Here is a 25492-nt window from a genome sequence, read left to right on the forward strand (position 1 = left end):
AGGCCAGGGAGGCTGGTCAACGTCGTGGTATGGTACACAGGACACAGGACAGGACACGGGACAGAGCCCCCAGGGAAGGATGATCTGGCCCCAAATGTCAATAGTGCCGAGGGTGAGAAACCCCAATTTAAAGAGCTCCTCGTCTGCAAGGACCCTTAAAGTTTTGCTAAAATCCACTTAAGGATTATTTATAAGTTGAGGTTTACACCCAAAGACCATCTCAGGCAAGAGGGTGAAGAATGGTAGGATTTATAAAATTCCCCCAGATGGCGCTCTAACACAAGGGAAAAATCCAACCCGCCGCCTGCATTTCAGAATCCAGTCTCTCTCCCTGGTCAGCCCTCTGGGGTAACACTGCCCATCCTTTTCAAATCGGAGCCTCACTTTTTAGGTACGCGGTGTTTCCCATCACCAATATTTTTATGCAAGTGAATTAAAATGAATGATGACTGGGGCTTCTGGGTGGCTCGGTCGGTTAAGCGTCCCTTTTGATTTCGGCACAGGTGATTTACAGTTCGTGAGATCGAACCCCCCCCGTGAGGCTCTGCACTGACAGCATAGAGCCTGCTTGGGATTTTCTCTCTCCCTCTCTCTCTGCTCCTCCGCCCCCCTCTGTCTCTCTGCTTCTCTCTTCAAAATAAACTTTAAAAAAAATGAATAATGACTAGGGGTGCCTGGGTGTCTCAGCCAATTAAGCGTCTGACTTGAGCTCGGGTCACGATCTCACGTGAGTGAGTCTGAGCCCTGCATCGGACTTTCTGCTGTCAGTGCAAGGCCTGCTTTGGACCCTCTGTCTCCCTCTCTCTGCCCCTCCTCCACCTCGCACATACTCTCTCTCTCTCTCAAAAATAAATAAACGTTTTTTGTTTTGTTTTGTTTTGTTTTCATGAAGAATGACTAAAACTCAGTCTGGAAGATGAAAACAACAGGGTCGTGTCTTCAGTCAGCTGCGGGGTTTCCATCCCCTGCGGCAACAAGGGGCAGGAGAATCTTCTAGCATCTTGTTGCCTCCTTTCGCGAACTTTTAGCTGGACACCTGGCCAGCAGACAATTCCAAGACGCCTTTGCCCTCAGGATGGCTGGATGATGAATTTCTGGCCACCAGTGAGATTCGAGCGGAAGTGTTGTGAGTACCCTCCAGGTAGTAGGACACTTAAAGCAAGGGTTCTCATCCAAGGGTGACTTTGCCCTCCAGGGGACATTTGACAACGTCTGGAGACATTCTTGGTTGTCCTACTGGGGGATGCTACTGTCATCTAGTGGGTAAAGGCCAAGGATGCTACTAGAATCCTACAATGCTCAAGAGAGCCTCAAAAAAGAACACAGAGCTGTCCAGCCCCAAATAGGAATTGCGCGCAGGCCGAAAACCCTACCTTAGAGGGAAGGGGGCTGCCCCAGCTTCCCCTCCCCTCCTTCCCACTGGCTGGAAGAGAGGCACAGTGGGAACTTGGCCATGTGGGCCGAGGCAACAAACCAGGGAGTGGGGCGCTCCAAGATGGGTGAAATTGGAGTCCCTGGTCCCATGCGTCTCCCTTACTGCTCCGAACACCTTACACCCAGAGAGACAGAAATACATTTTCAAGGGTCTCCTTCTGGGTCTCTGTGGCAGCAGCCAAAGTACTATCCTATTTAGTAGCATAATCTACTCATTATGTATATATACTCACACACCCCCAGCGCTATAGCATATGTGGTCCTACTTCTCCACTACCTGCCCGAGACTTGCCCACTGGAGGCCTGCTCTGTTCTGCCCTTCCCAGGGGCCCCCTGAGCTCTTTCTCTCCGGTATCTTACCCCTCTTCTCTCTTTTCTTCCTGTCCCGATGTGGTTTCTTCCCTAAGGCAGAGATTCCAGCAGGCCCAACCGATCTATCAGCCTCAATCCATATCTGACTTTGCCCAGAAGACACCACCCTCCTGCCATCCCCCTTCCCATTCTATCTATACACACCTCATTCCTCCCACATCCATTTTCTGAACAGGGGAGGAAGAATCCCATCTAAAATAACCCCCCTCAATATATACACCCTTTCTGGCCCTTATCCTGCTTTATGCTTGTCACTGAACTGAGATACACAATGACATTATTTATCTGTTTATTGTCTATACCCCACTCAATAGTGTTACTTTTATGAGGTCAAAACCTGTCTTGTTCACCACTGTATATCTGGTAAATAGAATACCGTCGTTCAATAGAAATCTATAAACATATGACGCATAGGACACAGATCATTTCAAATGTTCTAGCAGTGGGGCGCCCGGGTGACCCCCTCGGTTAATCCTCAGACTCTTGATTTTCTCTCAGGTCCAGATCGCACCGTTTTGAGCTTGAGCCCCGCGTCTAGCTCCTGCTTGGCATTCTCTGTCTCCCTCTCTCTCTCTCTGCCCTTACCCTGCTCGCGTTCTCTCTCTCTCTCAAAAATAAATAAAAAATTTTAAACGTTCTAGCAGTCACATTAACAAAGTAAAAAAACAAAGGTGCAATTAATTTTAACCTCCTTTTATCTCAACAGTCCTTCCCTAACATGTTATTATTAGTAAAATGAGATATTCTACATTCTTTGTCTCATGATAAATCTTCAAAATCCACTGTGATCTACCCTTACGGCATACCTCAGTTCAGACTACCACATTGCAAGCTCTCAACAGCCACGTGTGTCTAGTGACTTCGATGGACCGCGCAGATGTAGAATAATACCTCACACATAGTAGGCATCCAGTACCTATTTGTTAATCTTCCATACTGTGCGATTCTTCTGTGGTACAGGAATAACGTGGTAATAACATCCTCGCCATGGGTAGAGTCTCACTGACTGAGGTATCTCCTCTTATTAAGGTATTTATAGTTGTTTGGTTTTCACTTTTAAAAATAATTCTGCAATGAACATCTGGCTTAACGTCCGTTTTTCCTGGGAATAAATTCCCAGAAGTGAAAATTCCGGGACAAATTATTCCCCTTTTAGGGTTCTTGCCATGGTTTTCCAAATTACCCCAGTGGGTTTTGCTCGGTTATTCATGAGTCCCCCTGCGATGCTAACAGGACAGGTGTCGCTGACAATGACTGTGATACAAATCAGGTTAATGTGTACTAATTCTGGTCTGCTATATAGCACCAGGCACTGGGCACGAGGGATTATTCGCATCTTATGGGCAAGAACCCGAGGCTCGGAAGGTTGATAAGGTAAATGCTAGAATCGCAGTCGGACTAGATTTCGGTGGCTATTTCCAAAAGCTGGGCGCGTCCTCCTGGGCCACGACCTCTAGCCGTTCTAGTTTTTCAAAAAAGAGGAAAGGCTATCTAAGGACAGGAGTGGGGAGACGACGGAGCTGAGAGAAGGGCGAAAAGCCGAAAGTCAAGGAAGTGGCGCGGGGACAAAGGGGGTGCAGAAACGACCCTCCCCTTCCGGCCCCGCCACACCGGTCGGCGCAGGTACAGCCGTCCCGCCTCCTGCCCGTCGCCAGCCATCCCGACGCTCCGCCCCGGGAGGCGGAGCCTCATCTCGCGACAGTTCCCCACGTGGCGTAGAACGCAGCGCGGACGTGGCGGCGGCGGCGGCGGGCCCGGGACTTCCGGTGGCGCGCCTCACGTGATCCGCGCCGGAAGTGCATTTCTGGTCTCCCGGGCAACAGCCCCTCCCGCCCGCACCCCTTCGGTCTCCTCACAGGAAATAGGTCCATGTTCGCCCACCGCCCGAGATCAGCAAGCTGCGAGCCCACGAGGTGACTCCGGGGACTACTGGGTTTCCTTTGGGGAGTGAGGGAGGAGCCTGGAGGCCCCGGAGCCTGGCTTCTTCTGATGCCGGGAGAGCCGAGGGCTTGGCTGTCCCGTTGTCGTAATTAGCATCGACCCGCGGGGCCCGTGAGATTCCTAAATCATTGCCGGTTCAGTGGTGACAGAGAACCGGTTCCAGAGACTCAGCTCTGCCGCGCTTCGGAATCGGCGGAAGACTTTTAAGAATTCGGATGCCCGGGCCCCCATCCCAGACCATTCGAATTCGAGTGTCTAGAAGTGGGGCCCGGGCATCGGTGTTTCTAGTGAAGCTCGCCCACGTGATTCCGGGGTGCCGAGTAAAAGTCTGGAAAGTGAATTCGGACTTGGGCCGTGCAGCCCAGGGCAGCCTCATCCTTGGAGGGATGTCCGGAATATTGGCCCGTCCGCTCAAAACTTGGCGTTTTCTTTCTTTTACCTCACACTTTGACCTCTGTGGGAAGTCCTAAAGTTTGGTGGAAGTTACCTGGAGAACATTTGGCACCGGTAGTCTTTAAAGGGCCTTATCGGTGAAAGGGGAGAATGTCTTTGCCCACTTTTCTTCCTCAGTAGCTGAGTGGAGCTGAACCAGGGACCAACGAAGTAGCTTTTACCTCTGAAATCATGGGAGTCCCTTAGTACAGATCACATGGTTCTGAACAGATAATTTTATCGTTTTCAGGAATGATTTTTAAAGTCGTTTCATAGGCTAGGTTCTGTATTCAGCTGTTTTGCACCTGAAGTCAGAACAACATTACTCGAAAGTCTAGACTAAAGATTAATAACACTTCTGGGCTTATTCACTCACGGTTACCGTGATTTGTGCGGTGGAGATAACCTTTACCAATACGACGTCTATAATACAGTTTATAACAGCCCCCCAGGGATGGCAATGCAAACAGATACCGTATATTTTTAAAGATCGTTGGTTAGTAACTTGGGATGGGTATAATCAAAGGCAGGTTCACAGTACGGAGTTCAGATCTCTGTTTGTTGCTGCCCTGGGAAAGTACACAAATGAAAGCTCCAGAGAGACATTTTCATTCTAAAACTGACAGACGGTGAAGGATTACTTTGTTTTTTAGGATCCAGCATTTAAGGGTGGGGTGAGATGAGCAGGATGGGGGGGGGGGGGCAGAGTGGAATTGAACAATTACAGCCAGAGTGGAGGCTGGAGGGATTACAAACTCAGTGCAAAACTCTTGGAGCTCCTTCCCTCCGATAGGAAATCCAGCCATAGAACAGTTGGACAAGTGAGAAAACAGCATAACCGCCGTTGATCAAAGATCAGATGCAAATATTTTTGAAAACCTACTAACGTGGGGCGCCTGGGTGGTTCAGTCAGTTAAGTGTCCAGCTCTGGATTTCGGCTCAGGTCATGATCTCACGTGATTCGTGAGCTGGCGCTCCGTGTCCAGCTCTGCGCTGACAGTACAGATACTGCTTGGGATCCTCTCTCTCTCTCTCTCTCTCTCTCTCTCTCTCTCTGCCCCTCCCCCGCTCATATGCCTGCCGCACACACGGGCATGTGCTCTCTCTCTCAAAAAAAAACCCAAAAGCATATTAAACATATTAATGTATTTAAACGTCTGCTTCCTGAAAAGATTTGGAACTTTACAATTATTTGAGTGACTAACTACTCAGTTTCTTTAGGGAGGGAGGAGGAGGAGGAGAGGCTATTATCAGGAAACAACAATCGCACTAGCATCCAAAGGCAGGGAAATACAGCTCTGGTTTTTATGCCAGAAGGAAAATAGGACATTTAAAAGAAAGAGCTTGCAGAATCCATGCCTACAAGTAATTGTTTAAATAAGTGGGGCATAGTCAGTGGCATATAAATTCAGAAAAGACAGCGATTAAATGGAATTACTGTGTATGTGTTTATACAAGTCAAACTTGAAGTAAAGCTCCTGAAATCTCCTGGTGGTCTTAACCACTTTAAACTAGTCATGGCTTTTGCTGATATGCTCTGAACTGTGAGGGATACACTTGCAGTGTGGGGAACTTACTGTTTCCCCGTTTGAGCTGTATTACTCTTCTGTCCTTCTTAGTTACCCCAGTTTTCAACACTCCTATTGGCTGCTGTGTTCATGAGTAAGAGTAACTTTGAGTGGCCTCATAGTTCACTTAAGATTCTGCTGTTAGCCACATGGGGATTTGGGGAACTTGCAAATAAATCCACTCACAAATCCATCACCCCGCTGACAAGTTAAACAGTGCCATTTGTGGGTGGAATGTTATTTGTTTTCGTTTTTGTTGTTTAAAGAACGCCTAACTGCATCCTTTCAGTCTCTGTCCATCCCCGTGCTGCACCTTCCTTTGTGACATTACTTCTAACTGCATCACCCAGAAGAGAGGAAATTGGGGTTTGGGGTTGAAGGGTTGAGAAGGAAGTAAAACTTTTTTGGCTCCCTCACCCATCAGTTTTAACGATAGTCGTTATAGACAGATGCGGGCTTTCTGAACTCAGTAGCAAGTGCCCTTGTAGGAGGCCTTTGTGCGGCCAAGACGAGCTTGGACTCCTGAGGGTGGGAGAAGGCCATTCAGTCTTGAGCCATCTTTTTGTTTGTTTGTTTAATGTTTGTTTATTTTTGAGAGAGAGTGTGTGAGCAGGGGAGGGGCAGAGAGAGAGAAGGAGACACAGAATCCGAAGCAGGCTCCAGGCTCCGAGCTGCCAGCGCGGAGCCTGACGCGGGGCTCGAACGCACGAACCGTGAGATGGTGACCTGAGCCAAAATTCGACTGAGCCACTCAGGCATCCCTTCAGCCATCTTTGATGTCCACAATACCCGCAGGGACCACGCGAAGCCACAGGAGGGAGCCCACGAGGGCATCAAGGGATTGACATTGCCCTCAGGCAGCTGGGGGTGGGGGGCAGGAAGCAGTGCTGTCAGAAACCCTCCTTTTATTATCTTAGCTGAGGAAGTTCCTACTAGTACAAGCATTATTGGAAGATACCTTCTCTGAGAGGGTTATTACTGCATATCCAGAAATTCCTTAGAATCACACGACCCAATTTATGTCACTTACATTTCTCATTGTGCCTTCGTTTATTCTGCACGGTCTCCAGCGGACCCCCTTCTACCCTGAAACATATACCGGAGGCCTCAATTCGATCCGCCAGAGTATCTGGTTGGTTCAGAGAGCCACATCGCTGGGAGCCTTATCAGAAAGGTTTGACTCCAGGGCCTTTAGCCAGCATAACTTAATGATTGGCTCGCTGGGTTTCGAAGCAAACAAATCAAAGCAGGTGAGTTTTCAGGTGTTTAATTTTCGGAATTCTTTTGGAAAAGGAGGCTAGAGAGGAAAATCCAGTTGCAGAGTGTACATTATCGTCTGGGGGGAATTTGTGTTTTTATTTTATTGGTTGGGATGACACCTCCCATATCCTATATTTATAGGAACATAAATGTGCTGTTAAAAGAACACGTGTGACATTACTACCTTTTGACAAAGCCGCATTACGTGTTTGCGGAGGTTCTTAATAACTTCACGGAAATCGTTGGATTTTTCTCATTGAAAACAACAAAGCTCTTGTCTGTTACCCTCCTGTATATTGACGCATTTGAAAATACAGCTCCTAAATCCATACATACGTACATCTCCAGGATAAGCATATTCATTGAAGAACGAGTGCATTTTCTAAGAAAAGCTGTATGGGAAAATCTACGGTTCGAGACCCAGGGCACGGCAGCGTTTCGTGAATGACCTCAGCGCTGTTTTTTCCCTTCCTCCTCTGGTGGCTGAGGACAGACCATGAATTCGGTCTCTGTACTCGCCTGGGCTCAGCTGGGTGGTGACTATGATGCCATTGTGCTCGCTGGGGAGGGCTGCGGGGTCGGTGGTACCGTGGAACCCGGCCTGCCCTGACATCGCCATTCTCTTTTCTTTCAGCTCCACCATCCCCTTAGGAGAAAAGCTGCTGTTCAGTCCAGGAAGACGTGTGCCAGAAGAGAGTAGGAGACACTCCCAAAGAGGTGGGGAACGAAAGATAAAGGCAACTGAAAGGCATCTAAATCTGTGGCCAGAAGCTTGCTTTTCTTTGGACAGGTGTTGCTGTCATGTCCAGAAATTCGTTTCAGGTTGGCTTTCCAGAAACCCAGGCATTTTGTTAGGTCCTTGAGTTCTCTGTGTGCAAAGGGTAGCCAGTTTGAAAGAGTTCACAGGACCCGTTTGTAGAGAAGGTTCTCACCTTCCCTTCGGAACCAACTGATACACTTTGCAGGGAAGGCTGTGTATTCTTTCTTCCAAGGAAGAGACTCCGGGAACCTCCGGCTTCCCTTCCTTGGCTTGCTGTCTGGCCCGTGGCCGTTGCCAGGGTCTCCGCCAGAAAACACGGCACTCCATGTGCATTCTAAGCCCTGTTGATCGCAGGAGTTTGTTCTTTTAATTAAGTCTTTAAATGTCTATATCGATCTTTAAGAAACGGTCCAGGTTCCTTATTTCGTCGTGGAGACGAGTCTTTTGTTCCAGATAGTAGGAGCTGGTCACCAGGACTGCTGGTGGTCATTGTCACATGTGTCTGGCTTACTAGTCTTCCTCCAAGCCTCCTCATTTACTAGGTGAGTGAGAATCCCAGAGTCCCTCCAGGGGTCGCTAAGCCAAGAACGAGCAGCAGTGAGGGCACTCCACGTGCAAGAGCGGAGTCGATGTGGCTGCATGACATTCACAAACCACAGGGCCAGCGAGGGGTGGCCCACAGCCTGCTCTTTGTACTGCCCGGGAGCTAAGAATGGGGTTTGCATTTTCAAAGGGTTGGGTTTGGGTTGTTTTTTTTTTTTTATAAGTTTTAAAAAGAATATGAAGAATGTGTGACAGAGACTGTATGTGGCCTACAACCCCAAAATATTTGCTATTTGACCCTTCACAGAAAAAAGTTGCAGGCGTAAAATACCAAGTGTCATGTTGGCAAGAGCAAGCCAATAATTCTAAAGCTCCTTGCAAGCTGCTCTTCCTTTGGCCATGTTTTCCTGTACTTTCTTTTATTTGATTTCTGGGAGTTTCCTTAATTTGTCAGACAGTCTCAGGAACTGTTTTTAACTGAATATCTGAAGGATTTTAGGAATCTGAAAATACTGAAAAGGTAAAAGAATCTATGAAACATAGGTTTTGGAATTTGAGGAGGGAGAGTGATAAGCTAAGGGTGAACGAGCATACGCGCCCTCCAGCTCCAGGACTCAACTTGCCAGAGGACAGCAGCAGGTTTGACTGTAAGTGTCCCAGCGGCCAAAACGTTGCAGAAAGCACGGTCAGAATAAAGGTGGTGACAGAGTTGCCTCTCATAAAGCCATCTTGGACATTTTCAGAATGCTGGCACTATTACTTTAAAACAAATTTTTTTTGAATGTTTATTTATTATTCTTGGGAAAGAGACAGAACGCAAGCTGGAGAGGGGCAGAGAGAGAGGGAGACACAGAATCCGAGGCAGGCTCCAAGCTCCGAGCTGTCAGCATAGAGCCTGATGCGGGGCTCAAACTCATGACTGTGAGATCGTGACCTGAGCCGAAGTCAGATGCTTAACCGACTGAGCCATCCAGGTGCCCCTGGTCCTATTTTAGAGCCAGGCTGGATTTTCCCACGTACAAATCAAAACGGGATTTCCTGAGGTCTGCTGTAGTGTTCAATCACAATAACCTTTCTTGCATATTTGAGGCTGTCACACTTCCCAGTTTGGGATAATTAATACTTCCGCTGATCTGGTTCTAAGTACATTTTTTGAGGCACAGAGGTCGGGATTCAAAACTCTTCATTTCCAGAAGACACGCAGATGCCTCCTAGATTTTTCAAATTTAATTCCTATGCTACTTGTTAATCTCTAAAACAAATTTGCTGAAGACACACGTGGAGTTCACTGCAATGGCATTACGTGCTGCGGGCTCTCAGGAAAGTGTTCAGATTTCAGTGAGCTAAATATGAAACCCAGCTGGAAGGAATTAGCCACTCACAGGCTGCACCTTACAGCTTGGCGCTCCAGCGATTTCCACTGTGATTTCATTTGTGTCAGTGCCACTTCTCTGCGTGGTTAACCCCTTCGTTGTATCGGCTTTTACATTTCTTCAGTAGCTTGTAAAGCACGCGGGAGTTAGCCAGCTTTTCAGATAAGTGCTCATGTTTTAAACCTTCAGTTATTTATTTATGACCTTTACTGTTTTAAAGTAACGTGGACTTAATGTACACTTATATTTTCACTGCATTGGTTAGCTTTCTCCCAGTTTACACGCACTGCGTGTGTGTGTATTCCTGAATTCAGAACAGGGAACAGGAAGTGCAGGCTATGTTCCTGATAAATTTACAGAAGATCGTGTCAACCCTCTTAGAAGTCGCCTGTTTGAAAGCTTAGTGTATTTAAAAAAGTGAATGGTTCTCTTCAGGCCAGATCTTAAAAGATAGGGTCAATGTAATATCTCGATTTTCCACATTAACCATAGCAAAACATTTGATAGAGATTACAACAGAAGTCAAGTTTATTGCTTAAGGCTTAGAGATTTTTAAATTCCACCCTCTAATTAAGTGAAGGAGGAAAAACAGGCCTCCTTCAGTATCTGATGTCCCAGAGTTTCGAAACCCAAGTGCTGTTTGCCCAGCATTGCGTTGTTAGTGATTTCCTCTCACAGATGCTTAAATTCTCATGCGTTTTAGGATATTATTTCTGTTTTTTGTTTTTTTTAATTTTTGACATTTATTCCTTTTTTGAGAAACAGTGTGAGCGGGGGAAGGACAGAGAGAGAGAGACACAGAATCCGAAGCAGGCTCCAGGCTCTGAGATGTCAGCACAGAGCCTGACGCCGGGGCTTGGACTCACGAACTGTGGGATCGTGACCTGAGCCGAAGTCGGACACCTAACCGACTGAGCTACCCGGGCGCCGCCCCCTCTTTTTTTATTTAAATACATTCTCATGCATGCTGGCATTTTAGTAGCTCTGAACTCTTGAACAGGAATGGAAAAAAATAACTGTTTTAAATCGGTTCTAAAAGGTACAGCTGCAGATTAAACTTTACCTTTAGGTATCCTCTGCCACATCAGTAAATCAGAAGCAGTTGGGAAGGGGCAAAAGCAGTAAATCCTGGCAGAACAAGGCTGTTGAGCAAAGGCATTCTGTGCAGTCACTTGCCGGAGGGTCTCATGGAACAGTTGCTGCTACAAAGACAGGCACAGTGGCCAGGCAGGGACAGTGTGGTGTCACACCACACTGAGAGATGCTTGTCACAATCGAAACCAAATCAAGGCTCATCTGGGGGCTTAAAGCCCAGGGCCCAACCCACACTGGAGAGAGATCTCATTTGGAGAGGCTTCTCCAAGTCCCAGGTCAGAGGCAAGAGCCAACGGTGGTTTCCAGGGAGTTGGCGAGAGGTATTCTGTCCAAACTGTGGGATCATCTAGGGTTAATTTAAACAGGCATCGGCATGAGTTAAGGATTAGGAAATGAAGTCAGTAATAGTTACGTGTTGTTAATTCATGTTCTATATTGATGTTTTTTGTATATGCACTGGCTGTGAACTATTTGGTTCTCTCCAGTCTTTCAGCGGGTAAACAAACGTTTGAAAAATGCAGTGTCCTTTGAGCTACTTAATCGGACCTAAGGGGAGCCCTCCTTTTCAGCCCACAAGGCCATAACCCACGTGCCGGGGCCCCATAGCGTGTGTTGCGGTAAGATGAGGCACAGTACTGAGAGGAGGCAGCCTCTGAGGGGCTGCTTTACAAACCATGAAATAGCCACGAATATCTCCCACGTGTACCGACCACACGTTTGAACTGTGTTTGTTCTTTCCTAGATTCAGTGCCCATTTGGTCTTCCACCATCACAGATGGCAGCAATGGTAAGGTTTTGTTTTGTTTAACTCATGAAGAAAAGGGTACAATTTAGTCTTTAGAGTCTTGGTGTTCTCAGTCTATGAGGGAGAAGACCAAAGAAACAAATACAGCGGAAAACTCGAAGGCACCATTGGGTAGGCTGCTAGACCTCTTTTGTCCGGGCACCGAGGAGTGAGCCAGGCCGGCAGGTGTTTAGGGAGCAGAGAGGGCAGGACCGGAGAAGGTCCTGCTCGTTAGTGCGTGCGGTTGGTGGAACCCGTCGCTTAGTTACAGCGGGTAGAGAGGCCCAAGATGGTCGACGTCCTCATCTCTCCCTGCGTCTTATCTAATGATGATAATTAGTAGCCTCTGTCCCCACTTTATCACGGCCGTAACCTTAAACTCATTGTCCCGTGCGCACGTGAGAGCACGTGTGCATACACTTGGTGTCTCCTGTGGGCGTGGGCCGTCCTGCGTCCTCTGGTGCAGGAGTAGCACCAGAGTAGATGCAGAGTAGGTATTTAGTAGACACCCGGTGGATACTTGTGGTTTAGTCAAACACTCGACGGTTCTCCACCTCCCTTTATTTCGCAGGCGGCAGCCTGGAAAACTACGGAGCCTTGGTCTTCTCATCCCGTATACGCAAGATACTGGCGACACTACCATCAGGCGATGGCCTGGATGCGAAGCCACCATAATGCCTACAGGAAGGCCGTGGAGTCTTACCTCACCGGCCCGTGGTTCTTCCCTCCTGCGGCTCTCCCCAGAAGCTCTTACGCTGACAAGGCCGGGTCTCCTTGGTCCTCTCGTGACCGCCCCCCGGCCCCTCCGGACTCGCGCCGCGGCCACTCACATACTAGAAGGTCCGGGCAGCGTCCGCGGGCCTGCGCGACAGAAGAGCGGGCTCGGCCCGCAGAGGAGGAGGCGGACAGCGAGTCGGACGGGGGCGTGGAGTGCGACCTGAGCAACATGGAGATCACCGAGGAGCTGCGCCAGTACTTCGCAGAGACCGAGCGGCACCAGGAGGAGCGACGTAAGTGTGTGCCTGGCCCCGCATGCTTCCTTCCGCGCCCTGCCTTTTGCGTGGTCTGCCCTGGGTGTTATTTTTAAGTTCATGCTATTCCGCATCCAGTCCCGCCTCAGCTCTGTCACTCCGAGGAGGCGTTTTAATACAGGAGTTTTTAGGGGCACCCGGTGGCTCAGTAGGTTAAGTGTCCGACTCTTGATTTCAGCCCAGGTCATGATCGCACAGTTTGTGAGATCAAGCCCTTCATCAGGCTCCGAGCTGAGCATGGAGACTGCTTAAGATTCTCCCACTCTCTCTCTCTCTCGCTCGCTCGCTCGCTGTCTCTCTCTCTCAAATAAAAAATAAAAAGTATACCCAAACAAGTATTTTTAAAACACTACTTTCTATTTTACATTAAATACATTTCTTTCCTTCATCTTCAGAAATAAATTTTACCTTTTAGACAAAATACATACGAAATAACCATTACTCTAATTTGAAAGTATACAACGATGAAGGAGAGGAGGTGTTCAAGCATGTCCACATTTGGTTGGAATGCTCTTTTTTACAGCTCTTTGAAAAGAAAAGATGATGGATATGGGATTTCTTTCTTTGTCTTTACCAGAGAGTAGAGTAAGGTGTTTTTCTCACCAAAGGTTGACACTTTTATGATAGAAGTTCTAATTAAGGACGGCTGCAAACCCCAGTCATCTAAAAGGCCGTTTAGAATTATCTGCTGATCTAAAGTAAACTCAGTACATAGTTATTCAACAGAAAATAGTTGTGAGTGTAATGAAGATACAGTAACAAAGTGTGTCTTTCCAGCATAAACAGCTCAGGCACAGATATGGCCATGAACCGCCCCTGTCCCTCTCACCTTGGTCAGGTAGGGGTCTAGGTAAGTTAAACAAAATGTCACGGGAGTTACCTGCTAAGTCGTGCCTGGTGCTTAATATTGTTTTGAATGAATGAATGAGGTGTTTTAGTATTAATTATGAGCCTTAAATCAGAGGTTTTCAAATATCCCACAGAATGCTAAACTTGCTCTGCTTGTGTGGGACATTCTACAAAGTGAGTGAGGCTTTGAATCGTTTATAAACTTGATGAACTTCATATCTTGTTTTATATTATTCCTAAATCTGCGGAGTTTACTTCAAACCTCCAGATTATACTATCATCATCACTATTATGGGTTGACTTGTGTTCCCTAAAAAAAAAAAAAAAAAAAAAAAAAAAGATTGGTTGGAGTCCTAACCTCCCCCGATGCCACCCCACCTCAGGATGTGACCTTCTTTGGACATAGGGTCTTTACAGAGGTGATCAAGTGAAAATGAGGTCTTTAGGGTGGCCCTGATCCACTTATGACTGGGTCCTTATTAAAAGGGAGGCATTCGGACACAGAGATACACATGCACCCCAAGAGAAGGCCATGTGAAGACAGGAGCTCTGCCACTGGAAGCTAGGAGAAAGGCCTAGAATGGATCTTCCCTAGCGCCTTCAGAGGGGTCACAGCCCTGCCCACACCTTAATCTCAGATTTCTAGCGTACAGATCTGTGAGACGAGAAATTTCTGTCGTTCCAAGCCACCTGTTTGCAGTGCTTTGTTAGTTACAGCAGCCCTAGGGAACTAATACAGCCCCCCTGCCTCTGTGAGAATTTTCTTCTGCAAGGGGACATGAAGTGAAGGGCACAGGTCTCACCATCTCTATGAAGAAACTGGTATATATCTGTTTTACTGTGATCTAGATAGCAGACCGATAAAAAAGGGAATGTTATGAAAACCCGTACAACCTTCATCTTTAACCTGACATTGTACAGGGCAAGCGGTGGCGGAACCGCTCAAATTATGGGGCCCTGCCCACCTCCGCCACTTGTCCGTCGGAGGGCTTGCCTTGCGGGTCACCTGCCCTAACCAGTCTGTCCCTCAGTCCCCTCACCCGGGAAGTGGAGATCCTCATTAATGGAGTGGTAGTTATGAAGGTTAAATGAGATTTAAAAAAATACTAAAAATAATTAAAAAATAATGGGACAATAAAAGAAAAGTTCTAGAGCTGTGCTTGGTACGAAGTCAGTGCCCGGGAAATGTTAGTCGTTATGGTTAGTTGCTAATAACTCATCCTTGAATGTGGATCTTTAACCATATACTGATTTTACTGTGATGCTCTCTGTGTTGATTAGTGCTTGATTGAGATTCTGCACATTTTTTTTTTAAAAATTTTTTAACGTTTTTTATTTTATTTCTGAGAGAGACAGAGACAGAGTGTGAGCTGGGCAGGGGCAGAGAGAGAGGGAGACACAGAATCCAAAGCAGGTTCCAGGCTCTGAGCTGTCAGCACAGAGCCCTATGCAGGGCTCGGACCCACGAACCATGAGATCGTGACCTGAGCTGAAGTTGGCCGCTTGACTGACTGAGCCACCCAGGTGCCCCAAGATTCTGCATATTTTTAATAAAAGATGTTTTATGGCTTCAAAAGTCATATTTCTACCCTGCACTTTTCAAGATTCTTAAATTGGTTTAGAATATTTAAAAAGCAAAAGAATTCAAGTCTTGATGTCCAGTCTAGTCGTTCATACCGTTTTCATCAAAGTAGGCATTAATACAACTTTTAGTGCATTTCAAGGACATTCTTGCTTGGACATTCAAGGACATTGATGTAACTTACTATAGTAAAATACGTGGAGAAAGGAATGCACTTCCGTATTACTAATAACAACGCTGAACACACGGAGCTGCTGCTTTGTGCTTTTTACATGTGTAGCTGTAGCATGATTGAAAACTACTTGCCATAGCGTCTCTGCCATGCTCTTATGCCCTCCGGGGTGCCCTGAAGATATTAGCAGGTCTTCGGAAGACCTGGAGATTGTCTGGCATGGGCGGGAACACGCTGCAGTGTCAGAGTCTAATCTGACTGCTAAAGATTTACAAGCTGCCGGGGCCCGACCCTGCACCAGCGCAAGTATCGGGCATGATTCTTTGCGCCAGCGCTTCTGGTGGCGTGGAGGATGAACATGTGTTCCTTCAAGCAGGAACAAAGGATTGAATTCAGATGTAAGTAATGTCAATGCCCACAGTGCTTTCCAACCCATTACCTCCCTCTACTAGAAATGTTCGTGGAAGTTTAGTTACATACACGGTTGGGATGTGTTTTAACAGCGATTAGGGACCTGAGTAGTGTGAATGCTTGGTTACGGTTGTTTTGCTTTGCTCTTTTGAACCACTAGAAGCTACTCGTTCAATAAAGGCTAATTCGGCTTTGAATATGGATCATCTAGAGAGAACAGAATCTTATGAAATAGCACTAGCAGGAAAAAGCATAGGTAAACTTGAAAGATTTTGTTTTTCAGTAGTATTCACTTCCACGAGAACATGTATGTTCTATCATTCATCATCGTCAGCTGAGTCTTATTTAATATTTTCTTAGAATAAAATCCTTCGTGCTGGAGAGCGTGTTCTTGTTTGTGATGACTGCTCTTCCACATAATCTCTAACATTTTAATGGTAACCAAAAAATTAGGATAAATAAAGAACTGTGCAGTGGGAACAGACATACTTTTGATTGTTAGATGTCATTTCCTAACGAGATACTTCCGTTATTCAAAACTTCAATGATAACAATGCTTATGGGAAGGTAGACAGTTGTGGAGTTTGGAAGGTCAGCTGTGTTTCCAATTATTTCTTAGGAAAAAAATGCTTATTGTTAGGTTAAGAAAAGTATCCCGTTGAAGTCATAAATAACTACCAATTGAGACTGCAAGGTTATAGTCCTAATACTTAGAAGGAGAATGCGGGAATGTTATTCCCAGTGGGGGGAGACGGCCCTCTGACACAAACACGGCCCCTGTTGTCTTGGGCTTGAGCCTACCAGCTCTTATCCCCTGTGTTTTCTGGGTAGCTGCTGGGTCAAAACCGAGACACGTTCAGAAGGAGCTTACACTCAGTTGAGAAGAGGAGACGAAATCAAACTAAAACTGATTCCTAGAAGAGCTGTCTGTGTGTGGTCCGCAGGCACTTTGGCAGTGATGGGGTGGAGCCAGTGAAGTCAGCTGTCAGAGGAGAAGCTTCGGGGGAAGTGGTGGAAAACAGAGCGTGCTCTAGGCTTTGAGGGATGGGGTCAGCTGGGATGGTGAGAGGAAGAAAGGGGGGTACATCCACTCCCCTCTTAGCACGCCAGGTGCTCTTCTGACCACGGGGCCAGGTGCTTTTAGACACCTGCCAGGAGACATCTGCTCCGTGTTGGGTCCACCGAAGCTGGAAGGTTCACACGCCAGTTTTCGTCCCGAACCTTCAGTCAGCTGGAACCCCATCCCGGTCGCCCTTGGTCCACCCTTCTGTGGAAAACCGGGAGCGTATGGCGAAACGTACAGCCCAGGATTTAGCGAGCTGCTGTGCTTTAGTGGATGAGATTAAAGTGTGGAACCACACCGACTGAGCACCGTACTGCAGAAAAGTAGAAGGGAGGGACGGAAATGCACTTTTACCCTAAAAGTGAAAATGGTAATCATTCACTGACTTCATTTGTCACGGAGAGAGGGATGTGAGGCGAGGGTGCAGACCCATCAGAAACGGCTCCAGGTCTGCTGGCAAGCACCTGTGTTCCGGGCGTGTTGCTGACAAGCCAGAAATGAGTCGTTCATGACATAAATCAAGTCTGTGCTTCCGCGCACTTGTGCTAAAATCATTAATTCTGGCCGCATAGCAGAGAGTACAACCAGAAAGCCTTGCTTATCCCAGAAAACTGAGGAAAAATAACATTCTCCCACACTCATCTTAGTGCTTCGTCCTCCAAAATGTTCTGCCTTTGGGCTAATTATCTGTGGAATACTGAATGGATGTTTTCCTGTGTCCGGTCTTCTAAAATCTAAGTCCCTTCTCATGATTTTGTTTTCCTTTGTAGACTAAGTCCACATTGGCTAACCTCATGCGAATTTACAGATTGAGGGGGACGAATTTACATCATGCGAATTTACAGATTGATATCCTGAACCCAGATGGGATCCAGTAGCGTTTCTCCTTAACAGGATGTTACCGTTTTTCTTGTTTGAACCCTATGTGTGTATTAACCGTGATACTCGTTTACTGGGACTGCTGTAACCAGTTACCATACATTGGGTGGCTTAAAGCAACAGAAATTTATTCTCACAGTTCTGGAAGCTAGAAGTCTGAATCCAAGGCGTTAGCAGAACCACACTCCCTCCAGAAGTTTCTGGGACTTTGCTTCTTCCAGCTCTGGTAGCTCCTGGCATTCACTGGCTTGTGGGAGCATAGTTCAACTGCCTCCATGTTTACATGGTTTCCCCCCATGTCTCTGTGTGTCCTTTTCTGTCTCTCATAAGGACACTTTCCTTGGGTTTAGGGTCCACGCTAATCCAGTACGATCCCATCTTGAGCCTCAATTATATCTGCAAAGACCCTATTTCCGAAGAAGGTCATATTCTCAGGTTCCTTGTAGGTGTGAATTTGGAGGGGATGCTGTTTAACCCACTATAACCCTGTTTTAAAGCTGGAATCTAGACAGATACTCTGATTTCTATTCAAACAAATTCCCATGGCTGAGCAGCCTATAAGGGAAAAGCACTGGGTAACATGCAGTCCCACAGCTGTTTCTAGGAAAAAAACGACTAACTTCTCCACGACAAGGCACCTGTTCAGTTATGTCTGAAGTGTGATGTTCTGCTTCCGTCAGATGATTCTCCATCTGGTTGAGCCCTCACCTTGTTTTGACAGGAAGAAAAACTGCTAGTGACTGAGAATCCTTTCTTTCATAGGGAGGAAGGAAGCAATAAATAAAAACAGAATGAGCGATGCCTTCAGACGCGTATATTCCATTCTAAGGTTTGCTTGGCCCCCGAAGTCCGTGAACACTAAAGTACTTGCAGATGCTAGCTGGGGCTTCCAGTGACTGGCCCCTCTCAGTGCATTTGGTTTTAAGCGGACTGATTTTCACATTGGTAGTCTAGACTTAGGGCTTTTTTTTTTTTTTTTTTTTTTGTAATCATTTAACTAAGTAGAGGCACAGTGACTCAGATGTAAAGGAACAAGATCAGACCCCAACTCATTGGTGCCCCTGTCTCCCCCCGCCTCTGCCATGGAGACTCTGAGGAACCTCCGGGAGAGGGGCTCTGTCCAGCTGAGATTTGAGCATCCGTTTCTCTGTCCCTGGGTTGTCGTCATTTTTCTTTAACAGAATCTGGAAGAAATAGCTGTTAACAAAAAATACTGTATGGCCTGTGTCCAGGCTTTCTCTCAGCAGTCATTTCCTGAGCACCTACCTTGTGTCAGGCGTTGTGTCCTCCCGGGGCTAGGAATGGGGATGTGTGCGAAGGCGACAGTGTCCTTTCCCCAGACGCGACTCCCACGGGCAGGTTTTGGCACTAGCCGGTCAGTGGAGGGGGCAGGCTTCCCACCCCTTGGGTCTATGTTGTAGGGCAACTGCCCGCCATGCTGGAAACTGGGAAAGCTCTGAGCCTCTTGTGAGGCAGAGAGGTGACAAGGCCTGAGCCTCAAATTTTCATAAGGAAACCTGAACGGGAAAGAGGTACACGTAGAGAATTGAGAATGGCTGTGCTTTTTATTCTTTTACACTGTATGAGCTTCATTAACTGAAACCCTGTGATGGTAACCCGTGAGCACGTGCCAAGTGTGAACTGGGGAAGTTGCACTGGCTACGTTGACTTGGCGGCTGCGGTCAGTTCGGATTAACAGTGTTTCATCTACAGATGTCAACGATAAGAGAAAACATCTCGATGTAGAATTGTTCTGCTGATTTACTATCTGTAAGATAGTTTTGGTCAGAAGAGAAGCACAAAGGACCATAACTGGAACCACGTTCAGTCGTAAGGAAAAGAGAAAGATGCAAAAGTAGGAAGGTGAAATTCACATGTCCTAGCGGCAGAGAGCCACGCTTGCTAAGAGAGCGAGGATCCTGGTGTTAATTAAATGATTAAATGTTGATTAAATGCGGGGGGCGCCTGGGTGGCTCAGTCGGTTGAGCCTCCGACTTCGGCTCAGGTCATGATCTCATGGTTTGTGGGTTCGAGCCCCGCATCGGGCTCTCTGCTGACAGCTCAGAGCCTGGAGCCTGCTTTGGATTCTGTTTCTCCTCCTCTCTCTGCCCCTCCCCCACTCGCATGCTGTCTCTTTCTCTCTCTCTCAAAAATAAGTAAACGTTAAAAAAAAAAACTTATAAATGCGGAGCGCCTGGGTGGCTCGGTTAAGCGTCCAACTTCAGCTCAGGTCATGATCTCACGGTTCGTGAGTTTGAGCCCCACGTTGGGCTCCATGCTGTCAGTGCAAAGCCCGCTTCAGATCCTCTGTCTCTGCCCCTCCCTCACTTGTGCCCTCTCCCTCTCAAACATAAATAAAAACATTTTTAAAAATTCTAAACGCAAAGACTCTGATTTAGACAGGAAGTTGAACATCTGTTGTGTCACTAGATCTGTCAGGAAAGCTGATTACAGTCCCGGGACAAATCGGAAAGTAAAAGGACTGTGGCCTGGGAATCTCTGTCCTCTTAGATGCACAGGCTCTGGGGCCCCCACAGCACCCCCCTCCCCCCCACGGGATTGTTTGCTCTGGGCCTACAACGAAACAAGCTCAAGGATTGGTAACTCACCCAAGGCTCCCATAGGTAGCAGAGGGAATCTATTGTCCTTGGCTAATGTGGAAATGCCACACGTTCAGAAGCGCAGTCCTTGGAGGGCAGGACTAAACACCCGGGAGAGCTGAACACTTACATCCTCGTGTTTCAGACTTGACAGAAAGACCAAAACTGAGAAGCAAATGCTTACTGACCTCCCACTCATGTGCACATTACGCCAATATTTCGGTTTAGTTCTGCACTTCACAGTAAGACAGTGGCATCTCTTTTCTGTGGATAAGGTAACAGTTACTTACGTTGCATTTACTTCCTTGAGGGTCATCTGGCATCTGCGTAGATTACCTCCTCGTATAAGAAATAAACCGCACAGGGGCGTCTGGGTGGCTCAGTCGGTTAAGCGTCCGACTTCAGCTCAGGTCATGATCTCACGGTCCGTGAGTTCGAGCCCCGCGTCGGGCTCTGTGCTGACAGCTCAGAGCCTGGAGCCCATTTCAGATTCTGTGTCTACCTCTCTCTCTGCCCCTCCCCTGTTCATGCTCTGTCTCTCTCTGTCTCAAAAATAAATAAACGTTAAAAAAAAACAAAAAAAAGAAGGAAAGAAACCGCAGATGTGCTACGTCAGAAGTGACTGTCTGCATTTTATGGTGTTTCTAAGTTTCCAGAACTCCTTCTCCCCAGCTCCAGGGTGATGTTTATGAAGAATGGGCTTAGGAGTGTGACTGCCTAGCCACAGATATATCTTGCTGCTCACTTTTGGGTTCCCTCCCATATACTAAGGTTTTATTCTGCTACTTTTTTTTTTTTTTTTTTAACAAGGAAAGAATGATTTATATCATTTATCCCCTACAACTATCTTCACTCCTTATTCAGTAGCATTTGTCTTGGTAGCAGTAGTAGCACCAGATGGGTGCCTTCTACTGTCTGTTTCTCTGTTCTCGACAGTTGCGACAGTTGCTTACAAAAATGTGTCGGTGGGCCAAATGTTACCATATGCATCATTGTTTCATTGATGTGTTTTTATTATTTCTGTTTACATAAGAATAACAGTTCTGATATTAGGACTCATTTTAGTAAAAAGAGAGGGGAGAATATAATTTAATTTCTTACTTTACAAGAATCCAGTTAAATTAGTAGGACCAGGGGCACCTGGGTGGCACAGTCAGTGAAACATCTGACTCCTGATTTCCGCTCAGGTCATGGTCTCATGGTTCATGAGTTCGAGTCCTGCATCCTGCTCTGCACTGTCCATGCAGAGCCTGCTTGGGATTCTCTCTCCCTCTCTCTCTGCCTTCCCCACTCCCAACTCATACTCTCTTGTTGCGAGCACACTCTTGGTCTTAAAAGAAAGGAAGGTAGGAGAGGTGGGAGGGAGAGAGAGAAAGAAAAGAAAGAATCAGTAGGGTTAAAAGCAGATCACTTTATCACTTGAAATTTAGCCTAAGCTAACCTGTGAAGTGGAAAGTCAAATCCCATAGCGAGGCGGTCCCCGCGCTGTTGCACATCTGTGAACACAGCAGGAAGATTAGACGTCAGGTCTCCCTTCCGTTGGCAGAATTGCCCTTGATTGGCCCGGTTGCCTCGAGCAAGCGCCGAGTCATTTGACTTCATTGCCTGGTGTGCCCTGTGCTTCGGACGGGTGTGAAGGATCGCGGGCCGTCGCTGCGATTCTGTGGTTACCAGCACTTGCTCTTTTGCAGTTTGCCTAAAATCCGTACTTTTTCCCCCAGCGCCTCCTTTGTGGGTGGAAGTAGTACTTCTTGCAGCCCTGGACTTGCCAGAAAGCACTTCGTTTCCCTGCTGGCCTGGGGGAGTGGGAAACCAGGCGAGCTGCACCAGCCGGTCCTAGCTGGCCGGGATGTGGGCAGGCCGTGAACGTGACAAAGGGAGAGAGAACTGGATCTTCGGGGCTCCGTGCAGAGGTTTGATGGTGTCGGGTGACCTGCTTCCCGGCGGCTTTTTGCCGTTTCCGGCAGCATCTGCCTCCCGGGCGAGCGACCGGTGCATTCCCCTAACCACGGGGGTGACAGGTGTGCGGGCGCCGCCTCGGCCTATGGACGGCTCGGCGGGCGCAGGCCGCGGGGCGTCCCCGAGCTCACCCCGGTCCCCCGTGTCCCTTCCTTCTCAGGGCGGCAGCAGCAGCTGGACGCCCAGCGCCTGGACGACTACGTGAACGCCGACCACGGCCTGTACTACGGCACCCGGCGCTCGGTGGAGCCCCCCTCCGAGAGGCCCGGCGAGCGGCGCCAGGCCGAGATGAAGCGCCTGTACGGGGACAGCGCCGCCAAGATCCAGGCCATGGAGGCCGCCATGCAGCTGAGCTTCGACAAGCACTGTGACAGGAAGCAGCCCAAATACTGGCCGGTCATTCCGCTCAAGTTCTGAGCCCGGGGCGCAGCGTGCCCAGCCATCACCCCCTTCCCCTCCCGCGCATCTTCTCAGGGAAATGTCTCTCAGCCCGAGAAAAAGGCATGTTCACCAAAGTCCCAGGGGGCCCACCACAGGGGTAACACGTCGGCCGCTTGAAGTCGGCGAGACGGATACTGTCGCCAACATGAAAGGTTTTCTCTTGGCCTAAAGTGATGATTTCATGTAGATTATACTTGGTTTTGAGGTTAATATTCGGTTCATTAAAGTCCTCTTTTTGCCACTGCCTAGTGTTTTTTGGTTTTTGGTTTGGCTGGGGGTTTTTTGGGGTTTTTTTTTTTTTTTTTTTTGCCTTTTTCTATTTTCTTCTGTCCTTCTCTCCTTAACCCAACTGAACTTCAACACAGATGCCTTAAATGGGTCAGACGTCCTCCCCTGCTGGAGCTCCCGTTAGCCCCCACTGAAAATGATCCAGCGGGACAGATCGTGCTTCTGGCCAACGTGGAGGTCAGCGGGCGTGTTCCGTAAAGGACCAGAGAGTTAACGCTTCCGGCTTTGCAGGCCACTGCTTGGCAACTACTCGGTTGTGCCCTTGCAGCATGAGAGCAGCTATAGACGGTAAGTAAACAAATGGGTGTAGGTGTGTTCCAATAAAACCTTATTTATAAAAACGGGCCTCGGGCCAGATTTGGCCTGTGGCCGGTAGTTTGGCGACCCCGGCTCTAATGGAATGAGAATACCTCTCTGACCTCTGGTTATCTCCTCATCTCTACAGAGCTTGAATGTCACCCAGAATTGACAGCAAAGAACAATAATCCCCAAACCTGCTCACCTCTGCAGATCCTGTGTTGCAGAAGAGATGTCATTGAGCTCTTACTACGTATAGCAAATACTGCTTTGAGAAGAGAATACATTTCTGAGGACGAAAATCTAAAAATTGATGGAACAGTCCATTTATAAACGCCAGCTGCCTTTTCAATAAGTTATTACAGCGCCTTGCCTGGGTGAGCCCATGTTGACCTGAGAAGATGAGCACATCCATCAGAGGTTGGGGGAAAAGATTTAGTATCGACAGGTCTGTCCCAAAGAATACTTAGCTCCACGGTTCAGCCCCCGCTCTGAGAGCAGTGCGTTGCTTTCCTCAGCCCCAGCTGCCTATTTTTCCAGGCTCTCTTTGTATTCCTGGAGTTGTGATTTGTGCTTGGGTCCTGCCGACAAAAATCAGAATTCACTTCCCCTGAGGTGGCACATGACTAAAATTTCAAATCCTAAAGAGACAGGAAGTGTGGCTGGGCACAAATACAAAGCGAGCCTGGAATGGAGCAGCTTAGCTCTCGAGGAGTGAACTGTTCTCTCTGCAAGGGTCTCGATGGCTTCCCCCAGAGGAGCCGCGGGCTCCCCCAGATGAGCTTCCCCCAAAGCCCCGCTGGCTTTGTGACCGCTGCCGCCGGTGCGGGCGAGTCACTTTGTCACACGCGTGAGTATCGGTGATGCCCACCTCCCCCCCCCCCCCCCCCCCGCCAGGTCCGTGTGAAGACCACGTTGGAGTTCGTGCCTGTCCAACAGAGTGCAGGCCACGCGGTAAATGCTCGGGAAGCGTCGACGTGTATTCCCTGCCATCAAAAACTGCCAGAGTGCCCCAGGAAGTCCCGGGTGTGAAACCTCAAATGCGGAGAGAGGGCTCCCCGGCGGCTCTTCCAATGGACGCTTTGCCTTGTTGGGGTCTGGGAGGGACCCACGATCTGTTGGCGGGTCTGTTCAGCAAAGTTTGGTGTGCGGTGTGCGGTGACGGTCACCAGGTGCTGGCAGGCCAGGGGAAGGAAGGGAGGGGGAGGAAGAAGGGGAGGAAGAGTGGGGACAAGAGGGGAAGGGCCGGGCTTCTCAGCCTCCGCACTGTTGACATTCGGGGCCGGATCATCCTTGGTTCTAAAAAACCTACGTACTCTGGAGGCACATACATGTACTAAAACCAAGAAGCCTGCGTGGACGTGATCCACACCAGTTTCAAAACTGGTTGGTTCTGAGCAGGCTGAGGACAGGACTGCCATTCAAAAGGCGTTTTTCGGTCTCTCTGATACTTAATTTCTTTCCAACAGAAGAGCCATGGTAGGAACCCCGCTTTGACGGAAGCCCCCGAATTCCTCAAACTCTCTTCTGACATAAAATAGCTTATCTTTCGGGGCGCCTGGGTGGCTCAGTCGGTTAAGTGTCCGACTTCGGCTCAGGTCATGATCTCGGTTCGTGGGTTCAAGCCCCGCGTTGGGCTCTGTGCTGACAGCTCGGAACCTGGAGCCTGCTTCACATTCTGTGTTTTCCTCTCTCTCTGCCCCTCCCCCGCTTGCGCTATGTCTCTGTCTCTCAAACATGAATAGATGTTAAAAAAAAATTAAAAGAGTTAATCTTTCATTTCATTCATAGGGTTAGCCATTACGTGAAGCGTTTATCAAACGCTTCTACAGGGCTTACTCCGGGCACGCGCTTTTCTAACTGCTTTACGAATGCTAATTTCTGTAGCAATTAACCTATGTGACAGACCCATGAAGTAGCCGTTTCAGCTGCCCGGCCTGTTTTCCAACACCCTTCCATCAGGTGTGTCGCAGAACACAGACATTGCTGTACTTTGGCAAAGTACAACATGTCGTAGAACTTGTCCCAGCGGGCCAAGCCAGCAGCCTCTCTTCACAGACAGTTGTCAGTAGTATTCTCGGTGGGAGAAGTAGAGACCATAAATACCCTCAGGTCCGTTCAGATCGGCCTTCGGCATCAAATCCTTACAGTCAGCTCGGGTCGAGCTGCCAAACATTATTTAAAACCCATGCACGCCTGCCAGTTTCCAAGGCTTCGGGGATCTCGGAAGAGTGAAGGAATAGCATTCCTGTCGTGGACGCGGGGAAACAGCACAGAGAAATTAACCACCTTCACCAAGTCCGCTTTCAGTGGCGGATGTGGGTGTGAAACCCGAATATTCTGACTCCCCAGCTCCCC

The 25492-nt window shown here is 48.1% G+C and overlaps 1 protein-coding gene across 3 annotated transcripts; it reads left to right on the forward strand.

Annotated features, from left to right (window-relative positions):
* The first annotated feature begins 3585 nt into the window (after positions 1 to 3585).
* Positions 3586 to 22793, forward strand: GEMIN8 (gem nuclear organelle associated protein 8). 3 transcript variants are annotated; one of them, XM_081793510.1, is made up of 5 exons: positions 3586 to 3719; positions 7642 to 7724; positions 11521 to 11565; positions 12134 to 12572; positions 22269 to 22793. In XM_081793510.1, exons 3-5 carry the CDS (start codon positions 11554 to 11556, stop codon positions 22523 to 22525), a joined length of 708 nt encoding a protein of 235 aa, XP_081649636.1. In that variant the 5' UTR covers positions 3586 to 3719; positions 7642 to 7724; positions 11521 to 11553; the 3' UTR covers positions 22526 to 22793. The 3 variants fall into 3 exon arrangements, with proteins under 3 accessions (XP_081649636.1, XP_081649638.1, XP_081649637.1); XM_081793511.1 differs by lacking the exon at positions 3586 to 3719 and adding an exon at positions 5374 to 6997; XM_081793512.1 differs by lacking the exon at positions 7642 to 7724 and having other exon boundaries at positions 3599 to 3719.
* Positions 22794 to 25492: the final 2699 nt, after the last annotated feature.

This window comes from Panthera onca, chromosome X, assembly GCF_046562875.1.
Source record: "Panthera onca isolate mPanOnc1 chromosome X, mPanOnc1 haplotype 2, whole genome shotgun sequence".
Lineage (NCBI taxonomy): Eukaryota > Metazoa > Chordata > Mammalia > Carnivora > Felidae > Panthera > Panthera onca.

Excerpts from the sequence above, each read along its gene's own strand:
- GEMIN8 (XM_081793510.1), top strand. Across the intron at positions 12,573-22,268 it reads GCGGCACCAGGAGGAGCGAC|GGCGGCAGCAGCAGCTGGAC; the intron begins GTAAGTGTGTGC and ends CTTCCTTCTCAG.